The 15,300-nt window shown below is 45.3% G+C and overlaps 1 protein-coding gene and 1 long non-coding RNA gene across 3 annotated transcripts in view; both read right to left on the reverse strand.

Annotated features, from left to right (window-relative positions):
- Nucleotides 1–15,300, reverse strand: part of LOC310767883 — a 936,392-nt gene that overhangs the window by 870,720 nt on the left and 50,372 nt on the right. The window lies entirely within an intron of this gene.
- On the reverse strand, nucleotides 1,433–13,692 carry AK2 (adenylate kinase 2). 2 transcript variants are annotated; one of them, XM_083625356.1, is made up of 7 exons: nucleotides 13,514–13,692; nucleotides 11,090–11,215; nucleotides 9,078–9,188; nucleotides 7,426–7,520; nucleotides 6,283–6,355; nucleotides 5,125–5,320; nucleotides 1,433–2,209 (listed from the first exon to the last, which is right to left on the reverse strand). In XM_083625356.1, exons 1-7 carry the CDS (start codon nucleotides 13,619–13,621, stop codon nucleotides 2,202–2,204), a joined length of 717 nt encoding a protein of 238 aa, XP_083481482.1. In that variant the 5' UTR covers nucleotides 13,622–13,692; the 3' UTR covers nucleotides 1,433–2,201. The 2 variants fall into 2 exon arrangements, with proteins under 2 accessions (XP_083481482.1, XP_083481481.1); XM_083625355.1 differs by lacking the exon at nucleotides 1,433–2,209 and having other exon boundaries at nucleotides 3,598–5,320.

The following is a 15,300-nucleotide window of genomic DNA, read 5'->3' on the forward strand; positions in this document are numbered from 1 at the left end:
GTTCATCTGTTCAAACATCACTTGTTTTTTCACTAGAACTCGTAAGATCTGGACACCTAATAGACACATGGAATCAAATTTGCATAAAGGTCTTCAAGTGTGTTCTACCATTCAGCTTCAGTCTCCAGCCTCAGGTTATAGACTTGCAGCCCCCAGTCCAGTGGGGGGACTTTCTGTAATAATGAATAAACCACGAGTTCCAGAGGAATCTGCATGGAAGCAACCTTGTGCCTGGGAGAGATACATATACAAGGAGATATTTGGGCAAATATTGCTTCTTGCACTACCAAACCCAACCCTTTGGGTTCTGAGCAGGCAGCAAAAAGCCAGAAATAACTTTTCGCCTATTTCAGTAAGAAAATTCCCACCCTTTTCCAGTGTAAGCTGAGCCCTGAAGGTCTACTCCAATATGGAGGTCTTGCAATACTTCTGGAAGGTGTTTAGTGCAGTTGTTCCCAAACCTTTTCCCCACAGACCACCTGAACATCGCTGAGGGTCTTGGCAGATAGTTTTAGCAAGTGTAATATGCTGTGCTAAATGCCATATTGTTCTTAATTGTATTTGTATTGCTTCCTTTATTTCTTATATATTGCATTTTATAAAAGAGATACAGGCAACAATACAAATAAAAACCAACATGGACATTTAATGCAATGCATATGCCACTTCTCTTCTTCAGCCACAAATCCAGACACTCCATGGGCCAACCTGAACGGAGCTTTTCCTTGTATGGGGATGGATATTTATTTAAATTAATGGGCAGTCGATTATTCAACCAAAAATCTCTGTTTTTAAATTTTTAGCGCCCTACTCTAGTAGAATGAACATAGATGAGGTTGAGCCTAGGGAGACTTCATAAAAAGTATAAATAAAATCCCATTGATAAAACTGTCAGGTGGGGAAGAGCCCAATTCCTAGCCTCAATGAGCTGAGGTTTTCCTTTCTGCAAGTGTGCTGCAAGTGTCCAGCATTCTTTTCTCACAGTGGCCAACCAGATGCCTTTGGGAAGCCCACAAGTAGGACCTGTGTGCAACAGCACTCTCCCCGGCTGGCATTCCACAGCCATCGCTATTCAGAACATCAGTACCTCCACCACTGAAAGCGAAGCACAGACAAACGTGGACACTTGACAAGTCCTGTCCTGTCCACAGCTAGGATCACAGACCTTGCTATCTGCAAGCCCCAAGTTAAATTTTCTCTTTGAAGTATCATTACTTCCTTTCCTGCCCCACCCCCCACTTAGAACACAGCTGGCTGTGGTTTATCCTTCTGGTTTCTCTCTTCAGGGTTCAGGTTGCTATCGGGGTTTAAATCTTCCCTGAAGCCTGTGCAGGACCTGAGACTTTGCAAGAGAAACAGGTCACAAAGAACTTGAGCCTATTGCTGCAACCAGCCTCCCACAGTTCCCCACACCCAAAATCAAGGGACAAAATTGTTCAGGTACAAAAGTGACAGCCATTTTATTGAAGCAGCAGGTGGGCCCTAAAAGGATGGCAAGTAAAAGAACTGGAAACTGCAGTTGTTTGAGGGCAGGGGGAGTGTTCTTGGTTCTGATCTTTCGATATTTAAGTGAATACTACGCTGAACAGTAAAGCAGGCAGCACTGCCCCGTCCAGAAGGTGACGACTTCAGATGCCAATTGCTGATGCAGGAATTCTGCAGCATCTCTGCAGTGGGAGTGATTGAAAGAGCCGTTATACCTGAGGCCAAAATTGTCCACCCCAAGTGGAGGCTACGTGGAGAAAAGGCACAGCAGAAACAAGGACTTGTGCACAGCTGGAACTCCTGGGCTTAGAGAAGCCTTTGAGCGGATTTCTTGCAGTGCATAGTCTGCTAATTTCTGCGCTGTGCCTCCAGTGAACTTCCTAAATCACTGGGGCCATCCAGGGAAAAACAACTGGGTCCAAGATAGCTTCCCCTCCCTGCCAAGTTAAATTTTTACAATGCAACTGTCTAGAGTCAGAGCTATGGTGATATCCAGCCTTTACAAGCCCATTTCAACACAATACAGTACACATTTTCCTCCCTAAATTCTGGTTTGACTTTCTTAAAACAAAATTCCTGTCAAGTTACCCCTTGTGCTTCCTGCCCCTTTCCTTGCCCTCCCTTCCTCTGCCCCCTTGGCTTGAGGGCAAAAGGGTGAGGGTGATGAACATGCAGCATTCGATCGTGTTCTGTCCTGTCTCGTCCACCTCCTGGATTCATGCGGCTGAAATGAAGACAAAATATAAAAAAAGAGAAATGGTCCTTAAGAACTCAAAAGGAATACTTCTTTATGGCAGACAGAGGGGGGATAAGAAATCAAGGAGGGGGGGCTTGGGGTATTTAACACACTTGTGTATTGCCCTTCATAATATTTATCCCAGGGTAGCTTGCAATGCAAATTAAAACAAAAGAGCAATAAGGATGATGGGTGGCGAACGGACTGGCAGCTGCAATGGAGCTAAATGGACTTGCCTGTCCTTGTTGGGAAGTTCTTGTTCTTAGGCTCTCTTAATAAAACCTCCATCCCCTATAGGAAAACTAGCTCTCCCTTCACTATTAGATTATAACAGCCTTCCTTTAGAAGGCCTCAAAGGATTCCCAGTGTACAGACCAAAGCTGCTTACGCTCAAGGGATTGCTCATAATCTTAAACTAACAAGGCACCATCAGTGTCTCAGAGACGGCAACAAAAGCAAGCCTCAGACCAGGTGATTTGCAAGCTTGATTCAGTTGCATCCATCTCCAAGCAAAGCCACGCAATCTGTGCCCCCGGAAACCTAAGCACCTGAGTAGAGTTCTCTGTTTGAATAAGAGATTAAGGCAAGAGCAGCCATAGGTTGGTTGCAAACGGGAAAGGGCTGCAACCCCATGGGATGAATGGGTCTTTTTAAAATCACAAATTCTGTGAAATGGGCCTCCTCTTGGAAAGAGATTCTCTTTTCAATAAATCACCATTTTGAGAAGGTGTAATCAAGTCCCATTCTTTTGAATCCCATGAGAAAATACCATCAAACATCCGTTCTGAGAAAAACTTTACAAAAACAAAACAAAACATTTTGAGGGGTGAGAATGGTATGTCTCCCCAGTGCCATCAGATAATATAGTGAGACAAGGCAATTTAGATTTCAGGACTGTTATCAGGCCATCAAACAAGCAAATATTTTCGACTAAACTACATAATTCCCATTGTGAATTTTCTTTTTTCAAAGCTGCAAAATGCCTCTCAATATACTCTGCAGTTCAATGGGTTAAAGTGTTCTTCTCACTGCTGCGTTTCTTGCGCAGCGAAATACTATTTCAGCCTATTTAATCAAAAGAGGAGCACAGGTCTTTCAGAAGAGTCATTTGGGAGCAAAAATGCATTTAAGAACAATGTAAGAACAATTAAAGGAAGGATAAAAAGAGAGAAGTGGAAAAAGACAAGGACACAGGTCAGTGGACAGGCACAATGACTTCCCTCCCCCCACACCCACCCGCCAAGGGCACTCTATACTTTACAGTCCCTGATCTATCAAGTCAGCTACACATACACAAGGACAAGAGAGCTGGAAGGTTGTGAGGCTAACTGGCAGATATAAATGTGATCCCAGAGGTAGGCAGCAACATCCACGCATGCTAGAATTTGCACCTTTATTGTGTTGCAGCAAAACACAGGAAAAGACCCCGGCAGCCACAAGAGCCAGGTGAAGGCGAGCAATGTAGCTGTAAGCTGGCATGATGAGCCCCGCACATGGAAGCACATTATGAAATCAGAGTTCCCTCCCCCACCCTCTGCACGCCAGCAACACCGCTGCTTGTCTCAAGAAAACTCAAGTGCATCTCAAGGATATCACAAAGGCAGGTCAAGTTTGAATGAGAACAACAAGGCTGCTTCAAAGCAAGATTGCAAAGGGGAGAGCAGGGGCTCCATTTCCATATCACTTCACTGAAAGGCAAGAACAGGGTCACTCCCAGCCAGCCTTCCCCAGCCTGGTGCCCCCTGCCTCCGTGTTATTTTGGAGTACAACTCGCATCAGTTCCAGCCATGCTGAGAGTTGCAGTCCATACCATCTGGAGGGCACCAGGTTGAAAAAGGCTGCCTTGGCGGGATACAAAGTCAATTCTCATGAATAAATTAAGTGTGCCAGGAATACAGGGCAACAGCATCCAGGCTCTGCCAGACCATTGTTAAGTGGGTTTTCAGTTTCTTCACCACAAATACAATCTGGCCCACATTCTGGCGCCACCGCTAACCTGCCAGAGGAAGGTAAATGGGAGGGAGTGTTGATTGTCTTGCACCTTTGCCCCACGGTGGCACAATTCAGCACAAAGCCTAGGAACCCTCCGTCTGCATTCTCACCTTGTCAAACCAGTCCTCATTTTGCCATCTTATGCAAGTTATGGCTTGTACATTAATATACTAAGCCACAAGCACACACACAAAACTTATGAAGAAGTTATGCAGATTAGATGCTTCCACATATGGGCTTCCTATTTCAGGCTTTCATCATGAAGTTGTAGAAGTATGGGATATGCACCGCACTTCCAGTGATGTGCTGGTTGTAGAGTTTCCGCTTGGCCCGTGGAAGAACAGGATGTGCCTCTTCACACAGGCGCACACATCTGTGCTGCTTTTGCACACCCCTTCTTTAAGCTGACATGGCATTTAATTTCCTGCAGTTTTAGAGCCAAGGACTTAGGACAAGGCCAGCCAGCAACTTTGCTTCCCGCCCACAGCCGCTAGTTTGTGACCTTCAGAACTCCTACAACATCGCACCAGGCCACCCGACATGTAGGTGGAACAGGAGAAGCGGCAGCAATTTTCCAGTTTAACCCTGTCGCCAAGATGAGTAGCAGAGCGCTTTCACTTTTGACTGAACAGGCGCAGCAGCCTAGTTCCCAGGTTCCGGAAAGCGGAGCGTGAAGCCGCTACGCCCCCTGCAGGCCACCTGCACACAGCCCACAAGCTCTTCAAAAAATATATGAATACAAATCGGAGAAAGCGCGGCATTTCTGTTTAATGGACAGTATATAAACAGCCTTCCTCCCTTGCAGCTTGACACCTCTCCTACAGAGCTTGCTCTTGCAGACCCCAGAAAGCAGGAAAGGAGAAGAAAGCATCAGACAGGAGAGCCCTAAACAAACATAACCAGGTCTTTACATGTTGCTTTTGAGAAAGCTGCCAGGATGCTGGCAAAAACCACATCAGGGGACTGGGAAGCATCCACAGCTGTATGGATCCCACGCCTGCTATAGTAGTTAACCAGCGGCGACGTCTGGGTGTGGTAAGCCTGCAGGCGAGTCTTCAAAGCTCCTTCGTTGTCATCTGACCGGCGTATCAAGGGCTCCCCGGTGACCTAACCAAGAGCAAGACATAAAAGCAGGGGCAGCTGGTGATTTGGACAGTAACACCCGTGCCACCTCTGAACGCTGGCCATGCTCATCATAGCAGGCCAAAAGGACCAAAACTTCAGGATACTGCAAGACGCGAGAGCTGTAAAAAGCCTTAGCAAGCTTAAAACCTGATGCTACTAGCTTGATGACTCCCAGGAAATCTCAGGTGCTATTCCAGTTTCCATCAGAGCCGGCCCAAGATATCTGGTGTTCCAAGCACCTAAACTGTCCAGCTTAGGAGGTGCCCCCCATTATTCCTTGTACTGTTGCAGAGAATGCTGGGATGCAAACTCTGCCTAGGGCACTTTGCATTAAAAGGGGGGCAGCAGAATTCTGTACTCTCATTTTGCAGAATTTGTTTTGAGGTATTTTGTTTAATTTATTTTGTTGCTGCTAACCATTGGAAGGGACCAAAAGCTATTCCACTCCCTCAACCAGTGGAAATATTATTTCAGTCTTCCCTTTGGATACTGAGATGTTGCCTACACAGTTTCAAGCAGTCTTTCACAGCCAGGAATGCAGGAGTCAAATACGTGCCCCCACCGCTGCAAGACACTGGTCAGGCTCTGGTGAATGAAACCGTCCCACAGGTTCTGCTTTGGATAACCCCTCCCACTCAGCCCAACAATTCTGCAGAAGCTAGAGATATGTTCGGATCTGCACTTCTGATTCGATTAAACTGCAAAATTATCAGAGGATTCCAAGTCTAAATGCAATATCCACCATCAATTGGGAATTCAGTTTTGGTTCTGAATGAATGACCCAGTCAAGACTGAAGCCATAGCAAGACCTTTTTAAAAAATTACAGTATTAAATTAAAATAAACTAAATAAGTCTATCCAGCCTCCTGAAGGCATCACAGAGCAATCAAAGGCATATTGAATGGAGCCCCAAAAGGGAAAATCAAAATGGGAAGGTTACATACATCATCCTTCATGTGGACCTTAGGAGGATTGAATTCCTCATGGTATGAGCGGCCACTTGCTGGGTGGATGAGCCTGAAAGAGACCACACAAGTCAGTCGAGTGCATTTCAGAGCAGGTCAAGGGAAGGAGTTATGAAGGAGAATTTTCTTCAGAACAAGGACTACAAGCATTTGGATCAGGCATTAGAGCTGATGCTGCAGCATCAGTGAATCTAAACAGGTGGTCAGTCCTTGGATGGAGACCACTGGTTTTTTTAAATTAAAAAACACCTGTATTTATATCCCACCTTTCTTCCATCAGAGAACACAAGATGACAACACAGGATTCCTCCATCCAGACTAACCATATTTAAAACCCTCATAGGTTCAATGTATAGCTACGAAATAAGTTTTAAACGGGGTGGGGTGGAGAGACACCACAGCAGAGGTAGGGAACCTGTGGTACTCCAGATGTTGGTGGGAATCCTGCTCCCATCAGCTTCAGAAAACAACACTGCAGAATGCATCATGTGCCCTCAGACAGTGCCCTGGGACCTGTTCTCCAGAACCCATGGGTGCAAAGGTTTCACTGCCTCTTCCGTTATGAGATGGAAAGCAGGGCTAGTGGAGGTCGTACATGGAACAGAAGGAGGAAGCTGGACGATTGACACTCTATCCCACTTCCTCCTTCAGCTTTATGTGTTTTTCAACGCTCAGGTTAATTCTACTGGATCCAACTTTTAACCAACTCCCATGGAAAAGTACACTTTCTCCCTTTCTGTCAGTGAAAGAGAGATTTTCAGGAGGGGAGAGATAAGTGGCCAGAAGAGATTGTACCCATGGCACTCACTCAAAAACCCCAGTGTTCCCACAGGCTTAAAAAGGTTGGTGACACCTGCTGTAGAATATACAGAACAAAAACATAAACTTTAATGGGGGGAGTGAACAGAACACATGTACTTTTTCAACAAAGGGTTTCCTTGTAATTCTCATTAGCACTGCAAGCAAGAGCTATCTGCTCCCCCACACATTGCACAACACGGTATTCCTAGTTTTGTTTTACAAAGGTTGTAACATGCAGCACCTAGCTTTTCTGAGTGGCTCAGAATATGGAAACGCCCCTCCCCACCCCCACCCGTTTCCCCCAAAGGAAGTGGCAGTTACCGTCCAGTGATTCTCCGGATGAGTAAGGAGTCAGCAACACTGAATTCAATGACAGAATCTAGTTTCTCTTTTCTCTTTTCCATGAGCTCATCCAGCTGCAGCATTTTAAGAGAATGGAAAAAAGAACTACTTTTAAAATGCACAGAATGAGTGGATTCAGGCCTAAGAAAATCTCCTCTGAAACAAGAAAAATGAAGGCAGCTGGACCCTCAGCAGGCCTGGAGCTCAGCAATGGAGCCCAAACTGAGCCATTCCAATATAATGATCTCCATCTATGCACCCACATTTTTCCAAACAGAATATACACCTCCTTCCACTTTACTGTGGGGAGTTACAAAATAGCTCCCTTCTGTGGTTTGCAATCCACTTTATCAGATGCAGAAGCACTTTCCTTAGTTGTAACTCATGGCTGCTGGGGAAAGGAGTGTGGTCTTTGCCAGCAGTGAGGTCAAAATGAAGTGAAAGGGATACGTATGTCATTAACAGTGACCATTCAGAAAATTAAGTTGTTGCTGATAACACAGACATCCTGGGCATTGACCAGCCAATTAACACATGCACTGTGATAAATATCCTTTTTACAATAGTGTTGCCAGGGTCCAGACCTGGTGGCAAACCCAGATGCCAGCTCTGTCCTTGTTTCTACTCTAGCAACACAGTCACAGTAACTTCCAATGTCAAAGGTTCATTCACTTGTTCATCTTCCAGTTTGCTACATGTCGTTCTCTGGCAGCAATGCTCTTCTGCATTCTACACAGCCAAGCTCAACAGAAAAGAAGAAACGGATGCAAACCTGACATCAGAAATGGAAATATACAAAAACCAGCAGGGGAACATTTCAACTTCCCAGTACACTCTGTGTTCCATCTAATATTTGTCCTACTCAGGCTAGGCCCGTTGAAATTAATGGACATGACCAGCATAAGTTCTATGAGTAGAAATTACTTAGCTACCATCTAATATAACTGACCTTAAGGCAGCTATGGTGGAGCAAAGAAATTAGGGGACTACACTGCAATTCATCAATAGGTTTGATGCCATTGGTCACGGGCTACACCAGGACAAAGGATTTTAAAATGACATTACGATCATGCCTCGGGCTGAAGTTGCTTCAGATTGAGTGTTTTCAGGTTGCGCTCTGCGGAGACCCAGAAGTAATGGAACGCGTTACTTCCAGGTTTTGCCACTCGCGCAGACGCTCAAAATGACATCACACGCATGCGCAGAAGCGGCAAATCGCGACTCGCGCAGACGTGGGTTGTGTTCTGCTCAGGATGTGAACAGGGCTCCGGAACAGATCCTGTTTGCATCCAGAGGTACCACTGTGCATGTGTTAACCAAGAGCAGGATGTCTGCACTATCAGCAAGTGTTCTGTTTTGTTGGTTGGTTAATAGCCAATATTAATAACATATGTAGTTTTCATTTCATTTTATGCTCAAGTGTTTACAGTTACACACACACACCTGAACTCTGGATAACACTTCATCTGATGAAGTGGGCTGTACCCATGCAACCTTCTGCCACGATAAATCTTTAAAGTGCCACAATACTCTTGGTTGGTTCTGCTGCCACAGATTAATGCAGCGGCACTCCTCGAAACTCTTATCCCCAATCTTAGAAGATCCAAGGGCAGGTATCAGGAATCACGTACCATCTCTGCTTGTCGCACTGTGCGAGGAAACCCATCCAAAAGGAAACCATTCTTGCAGGAGGGCGTCTCCAGGTTTTTGTCAATCAGCTCCACCACCATTTCATCACTCACCTTACAATTTGGAGTGGGATGGGGGGTGGGGGGGAGGGAGAGTGAGAGAGGGAGAGAGGGAGAGAGGGAGAGAGGGAGAGAGGGAGAGAGAGAGAGAGAGAAAGAAATGAAGTCTTGATACAGTGTAACCAGCATGTCAAACATGCTTACCCTACCCACAATACTTTTTTCTTCCAAGAAGTCCTTGCGGCTATAAAGTAAGTTTGAAACGAGAAGTGCAAACACACTAAAGGATCAGAAAACAAGAAGGCAGAAAGGATAACTTTAAGACCTTGTGTTGCACTCAGGATATCCCAGTTTATGCAACAGCTAGTGCAATATTGCACCTTTGATTTCAAAAGAGGAGCCACAGAACAAAAGCAACATCCCCACAATTGCAAGCTCTCTCTATTCAAAGTGACCACAGCACAGAAATTGTGCAGCCTGAATGTGCCTGGGGGTGGAAGAGGACTGCCAGTGTCAAGGGTCAGTGCTCTGGTGTTCCTACTCCCAGCTAAAGATTGAACTAAGCGATCTTACGATCCCTCCCACCTATAACTTTCATGAAAACTTCAGATTTTAAATTTCCGTTTATTCCTATGCACCAGAAATACATATATAAGTTTCTGATGTAGTTCTCAGTACTGAAAAAGCTACTGTTATCTCCCATCTCAAGACCTGGGTGTGGTGTGCAGTCAACGCAGCTTATTGGCTCCAGGTAAAAAAAACACATTATCTAGAATATCCAGCCATGCCCACAGTGCTCTTGGATGTCTTAGGCCACTGATAATCACAGTGGTGGCTTGAACGAAACAGATAAGCATTATCCATCACAGTCATGCTCTAAAACTGTAACTCTGAACAAAGTCTTGTTTGGAAGGCCACCAGCTATGACACAACAAAATGCAGGCAAAGAGAAGAAGCCATCCACATGCAACCCTAACCATGTCAACGAAGAAGTAAATCCTATTCGATTCAATAGGGCTCACAGTCCTAAGTGAGCCCTATTGGACTGTGGTCCTAGACACCAAGTCTTGGTCTAAAGATGTCTACAAAGCAAACAGAGAGGGCAAAAAGGCATCTTTCATCAGTTCAGCTGCTGGCATAAAACTGGAATATGTACACTTTGATCTAAAGTATTATTTGTAAAAGGTCAAACAGGAGCTAAATGAGCTAAATGAAATTTACAGAGGTGCATTTGCCAACCTGGAACCCTTCTGATGTTTTGACTGGGGCTAACAGGTGTAGAGGTCCAAAACATCTGGAGGGCACCAGGCTAGCAAAGGCTAGACTAGACTATTGCTAGTTGAAATATTTTTTGTTGCTTCAAATAATGTCATTTCATTAAGGTTTTAGACATGAAACATTTCACACAATGACCAGGAAAGGATGGAGATGGACGGAAAGGAAGACAGAAAACATTTGCTTCCCACCAATTCTTCCTAGTTTGTAAGCTAGATTGCTTTTATCACAGCAATCAGGAAATCTAAACTGTACGATGAAAAATTTAAAAGGTAAAGAGGCACTCAAATTTCTTTAGCCAGGAACGCCAGGAAAACTACTTGAACAAAAAAGAAAAGAAGGCAATGCAATTGGAACACCAAGCCTCACTTCCTGCAACCAGTTCATAAATCAAAATCCATGCCCAGGGCGATGTGTGACACGACTCCACCGGGCGCTGTGCTGAACGTGTCCACAGAGGTTCTGTGCTCAACTCCAAAACTCAGTGGACACGTTCAGCACACCACCGTTTCCAAATCGTTTCCAATTCTCCGTCACATAAATCAGAGGCCAAAGAACAACATTACAGCATCAGCTGGTGCCAATACTCAATTTACAGAGCAGTTTTCAAAACCACAGAAGCTATTTAAAGGATATGGCCAAAGGGAATGGCTCAGTGGCAACGACCCCTCTGTACCTACCAGCTTTCCAGCATCCATCGTCTGCTTCAGCTTTTTGCCCAGCGGCGAGCCAGAAGCCACCATAGCTCTCAACATGTCGCCTGTCGCCAAGTGACACACACAATAGGCCTCAGCTAGCCGAGGGGCCTGCACGGGAAAGAACAAAGGAAACTTTAGGGGGAAATTCAGAGCAGCAACTGTAGGAAATAATTTTGGTGCATATAATTGAATTACCGGTACATAGAAAATACGTTCACATGGCCACTACAATACGGTAGAAGCTTTACTGTGCCAGGTGTGTGAATGTACTTTTTGCACTAAAGCCTACAGCGAAAGCTGGACCACTGAGTCCATCTAGCTTCGTTCTCTCCCAGCCCTACATGGAGACGCTGGAGACTGAACCTGGGACCTCCTGCATGCACAGATGCTCTACTATGGCCCTTCCCCTGTTGGAAGAAGGAAGCCTGGATTATAAGAATTGCTTTGGGGGATAAACTGATTGACTCAGTGGTGTCAGAGATTGCTAGTGAGAAAGGGATGCAGGATGAGCGTGTGAGGGAAGAAATGGAAACCCCAGTAAGAACCAAGAAGCAAGTAAGGGAAGGCAAAGATGGCCCTAGAACAGCTCTGGATAATTTATTCTGGATTTTAGGATTGAGTCATAGAACCAGTAGAGACCTAGGAGGTTACCTAGTCCAATGCTTTTCAGCTGTCTCCATATGTTGCTGGACTACAAACTCCCACCACCTCCGACCACCGACTACTAAACTATCAGGGGATGATGGGAGCTGTGGTCCAACAACCTCTGAAGGTCAATCTAGTCCAACCGCTTTTCAATGCAGGATGCAACTACTTCATTTGTGACTGGCAGATGTACAGTACCTGTTTACATACCTCCAATGAAGGAGAGACCGCCACCTCCCAAAGCATTCCTCTTAGGACGTCTCTCCAAAAGTGTAGTTAAAATCTTTCCCCCTGAAATTTCCACCCCTTGGTTTTAGTCCTGCCCTCTGGAATAATGGAGAACAAGTTTGCTCCTCCAAACTTTGAACTTCCATCCCCCTCAAATGCATCAGAGTGAAAGTCCTTTTCCCGCTCTGAACAGATATGCTAACATGTTTCCTAAATTGTTGGTAACTGAAGCACACTCCCTCCTGCATTAAAACTGGGAAGCCCACTTCACTCATACTGGGATTTTCCTTTTCCTTTTGGGAATGACTGGAAGGAGGCAAGTCCAGACCACAGACTCATACAGAGACACAAGGGTCAGTCGACTGACAGCAAAGAATTCTGCTATCAGGTGCAATCAAGTAGCATCCAATGCAGATATGAGGGAGCCTGACAGGGAGGAAGCAAAGTCAAAGCAGTGAGTGCATACACAGACACTGAGGACAACCTCCTCCGAGTGAGCACAAGAGGCTTTAGTAATTTGTTCACTTCTTGCAGCAGGCCAGCCATTCCTTCAGGGCACGCTACTTTGCCCAGGCCCACAGTTTTTATACACTAAAGAATGCTGATGGTTTTTAGACAGGCAAGCAGCTGAAAGCCAGTTTTGCAAGAAATTATTTCAGACATGTGATAGTGCCCCACCCAGCACTGTACAAAGGGCAAGCTGCTTGCCTTGCAACAGAGCGGAACGTAGATTAGTTGGGGCAAAGGAGAGAGATGGTTTATTCACACAGCAAATAAAGTCCTACTCCAAACAACTTTCTGTTTTTGACACCCCAGCTTTAAATGCAGCGGCTTACATATGCTGCAACATCTAAGGCTGCACATCTTCCACAGGAAGTAAACCTCCCTCTACAACATGGGATAGAAAAAAGTCCACACAGCTTCACACACACTTTTCTTTCTTTCAGAGTATGGGCATGTGTTGTGTAGTGGTTAGTTTCAGACTAGGCCTTGGGAGCCAGGCTTCAAATCCCTGCTCAGCCATGAAGCTCACTGGATGACCTTGAGCCGGCCATTGCCTCCCAGTCTAGCCTACCCACCTCATAGGGTTGTTGTGGGGATTTAATGAGGAGGGGGAGAAGCACTAAATAAATAAATCTCACCCTACGCAACAGCTACTCCTGGCTATGGCAGTTTTACTCAAAACTAAACAAAAAACTCGGCAGTTACGTTTAAAGTAGTACTAAAGCCCTAGAAAGCAGGAACTTGCGGCAAAGTCCTATTCATTCTGGGGCGGGGGGACTTGCTGGAATAAAAATGTTTCCGGGAAACGTCCTGCGCTGGAAAGGGGGTCCCTGCACAGCCTAGGAATCCCGGACTCCTGGGTTCCTTAGAGGAAGCGAAGAAGGGGCAAAGGGGGTCGACTGGGGACCACGCAGCGCGGCTGCTGGACCCTCCACAGCCAAACGGGAGAAAGAAAAGGGCAGGAGCGGGGGAACTGGGGAAGTTCCCTCGGGGAGGGGCTGGGAATCCCGGACGCCTGGGTCCCCTCACCTGGGTCCCCTTCCCCGCCCCAGGCGGCCCGAGCAGCACAGCCCGGATGCCTTTGCGGACCCCGCGGCCGAGGGTTCCTTCCGTCCCGCATTCCTTGCTCGGAGCCATCGCCGCGATCCTCCTTTGCCGCCTGACCCCGGAGAAGGCGTGCAGAGAGGGCCCGCCCCCTGCCGGGCCTCCCATTGGCCCGCGCTCCCGGTCCCGTCCCTGCATGGCGTCCCTGTGGCCCAATAGACTCGGAACAGCGACGGGAGTACTTGCTGCTGATTGGGGGACTCGAGGGTTGAAAGGGGAACGCGAAGCGGCTTAGCTGCGCCTGCGCGCTCTCAGCTGAGCGGCCACGTGTGAGGCTGCCTTTGGAAGGGCGGTTTGGGCAGAGATAGGCAGTCAGTCGACCGAGCCTCCTCCTCTTCCCTGCAAATCTCGAGAATTACCGCTTAGAATCATGGAATTGTAGAATTGTAAAGATGGAAGGGATCCCAAGGGTCATTTAGTCCAACCCCCTGCAATGCAGGAACCTCAGCTAAAGCGTCCATGACAGATGGGCATCTTGTTGCTGACGCGGGTGTCCCTGTGGTCTAAACCCCTGAGCCTCTTGGGCTTGCCGATCAGAAGGTCGGCAGTTCGAATCCGCGTGCGACAGGGTGAGCGTGTTGCTTTGTTCTAGCTTCTGCCAACCTAGCAGTTCAAAAGCATGCCAGTGCAATAGATAAATAGGTACCGCTGCAGAGGAAAGGTAGACAATGTTTCTGTGCACTATGGTTTCCATCACGGTGTGGTGGAAGCAGTTTAATCATGCCCCGGAAAGCTGTCTGGACAAACACTGGCTCCTTCGCCGCATCCCATAGAGTCTCCTTTGACTGGACTTTAACCATCCAGGGGTCCTTCACCTTTTATCTTTACCTTATTGCTATTATCACTAGCGCTGCTTTCATTGATGTTTTCTTATATGAAAGTAGGTTTGGTGTTGTTTTTTAAAAAAAAGTATATGAAAGCTTGTTAGCTAAATAAATGATGCCACTATATAAATGCTACTATAGCACCATCAAACTGCATGGAGCTTTAGAGAAGGGGTGGATAGATTGGGATCTACTAGATGGTCGATTTGTAGTAGATTGGTAAGAGAGGGTGTTTCTCGTATTTATTTATTTTTGCATAACATGCACAAATGTATGTAAAGGGCACCAGAACAAATATACACCTTGTTGAAAAAGCAGGAACATAAAATTATCAAAAAGCAAAACTATTATAAGGCTACCAACAACTAATACTGAAGAAAAGAAAAGTTTGTTTGTTTTAATTAATATTTATTAAAGTTTTAAAGGTTACAGAAGAAAAAACAAAAAACACCATTTTATTTTTTTTTATTTTTTTTATAAAATATTTATTGAAATTTTACAAAAACATAGGTTTACAGAATACAAAAAAAACATAGGAAAATAAAAAGATAAAAAAGAAAACATACAAAAATTCATAAAAAATAAAAAATAAAAATACAAAATACAAAAAACGGATAGATAAAAAAGAGTTAAAAACAAATCCATTTTTTGTAACTTTAAACTCATTAGCTTGTTTCCTTGACCTCCTCACACCTCCCCTTTTTGTATTCCCATTTAAATAATCAAATCAGCAAATCCTTACCCTCTTTCGTTTATCTTAACTCTATATCTTAACATATTATAACTCTATATTTTCATCCATTATCAATTCATTTTTGCATATTCTCATTAACTTTGTTGCTAATGCCACTTATTCTCAATCCAACATCATTTTTAACATTCATTAAT

The sequence above is a fragment of the Podarcis filfolensis genome (assembly GCF_964270895.1).
Source record: "Podarcis filfolensis genome assembly, chromosome: 8".
NCBI classification, from domain to species: domain Eukaryota; kingdom Metazoa; phylum Chordata; class Lepidosauria; order Squamata; family Lacertidae; genus Podarcis; species Podarcis filfolensis.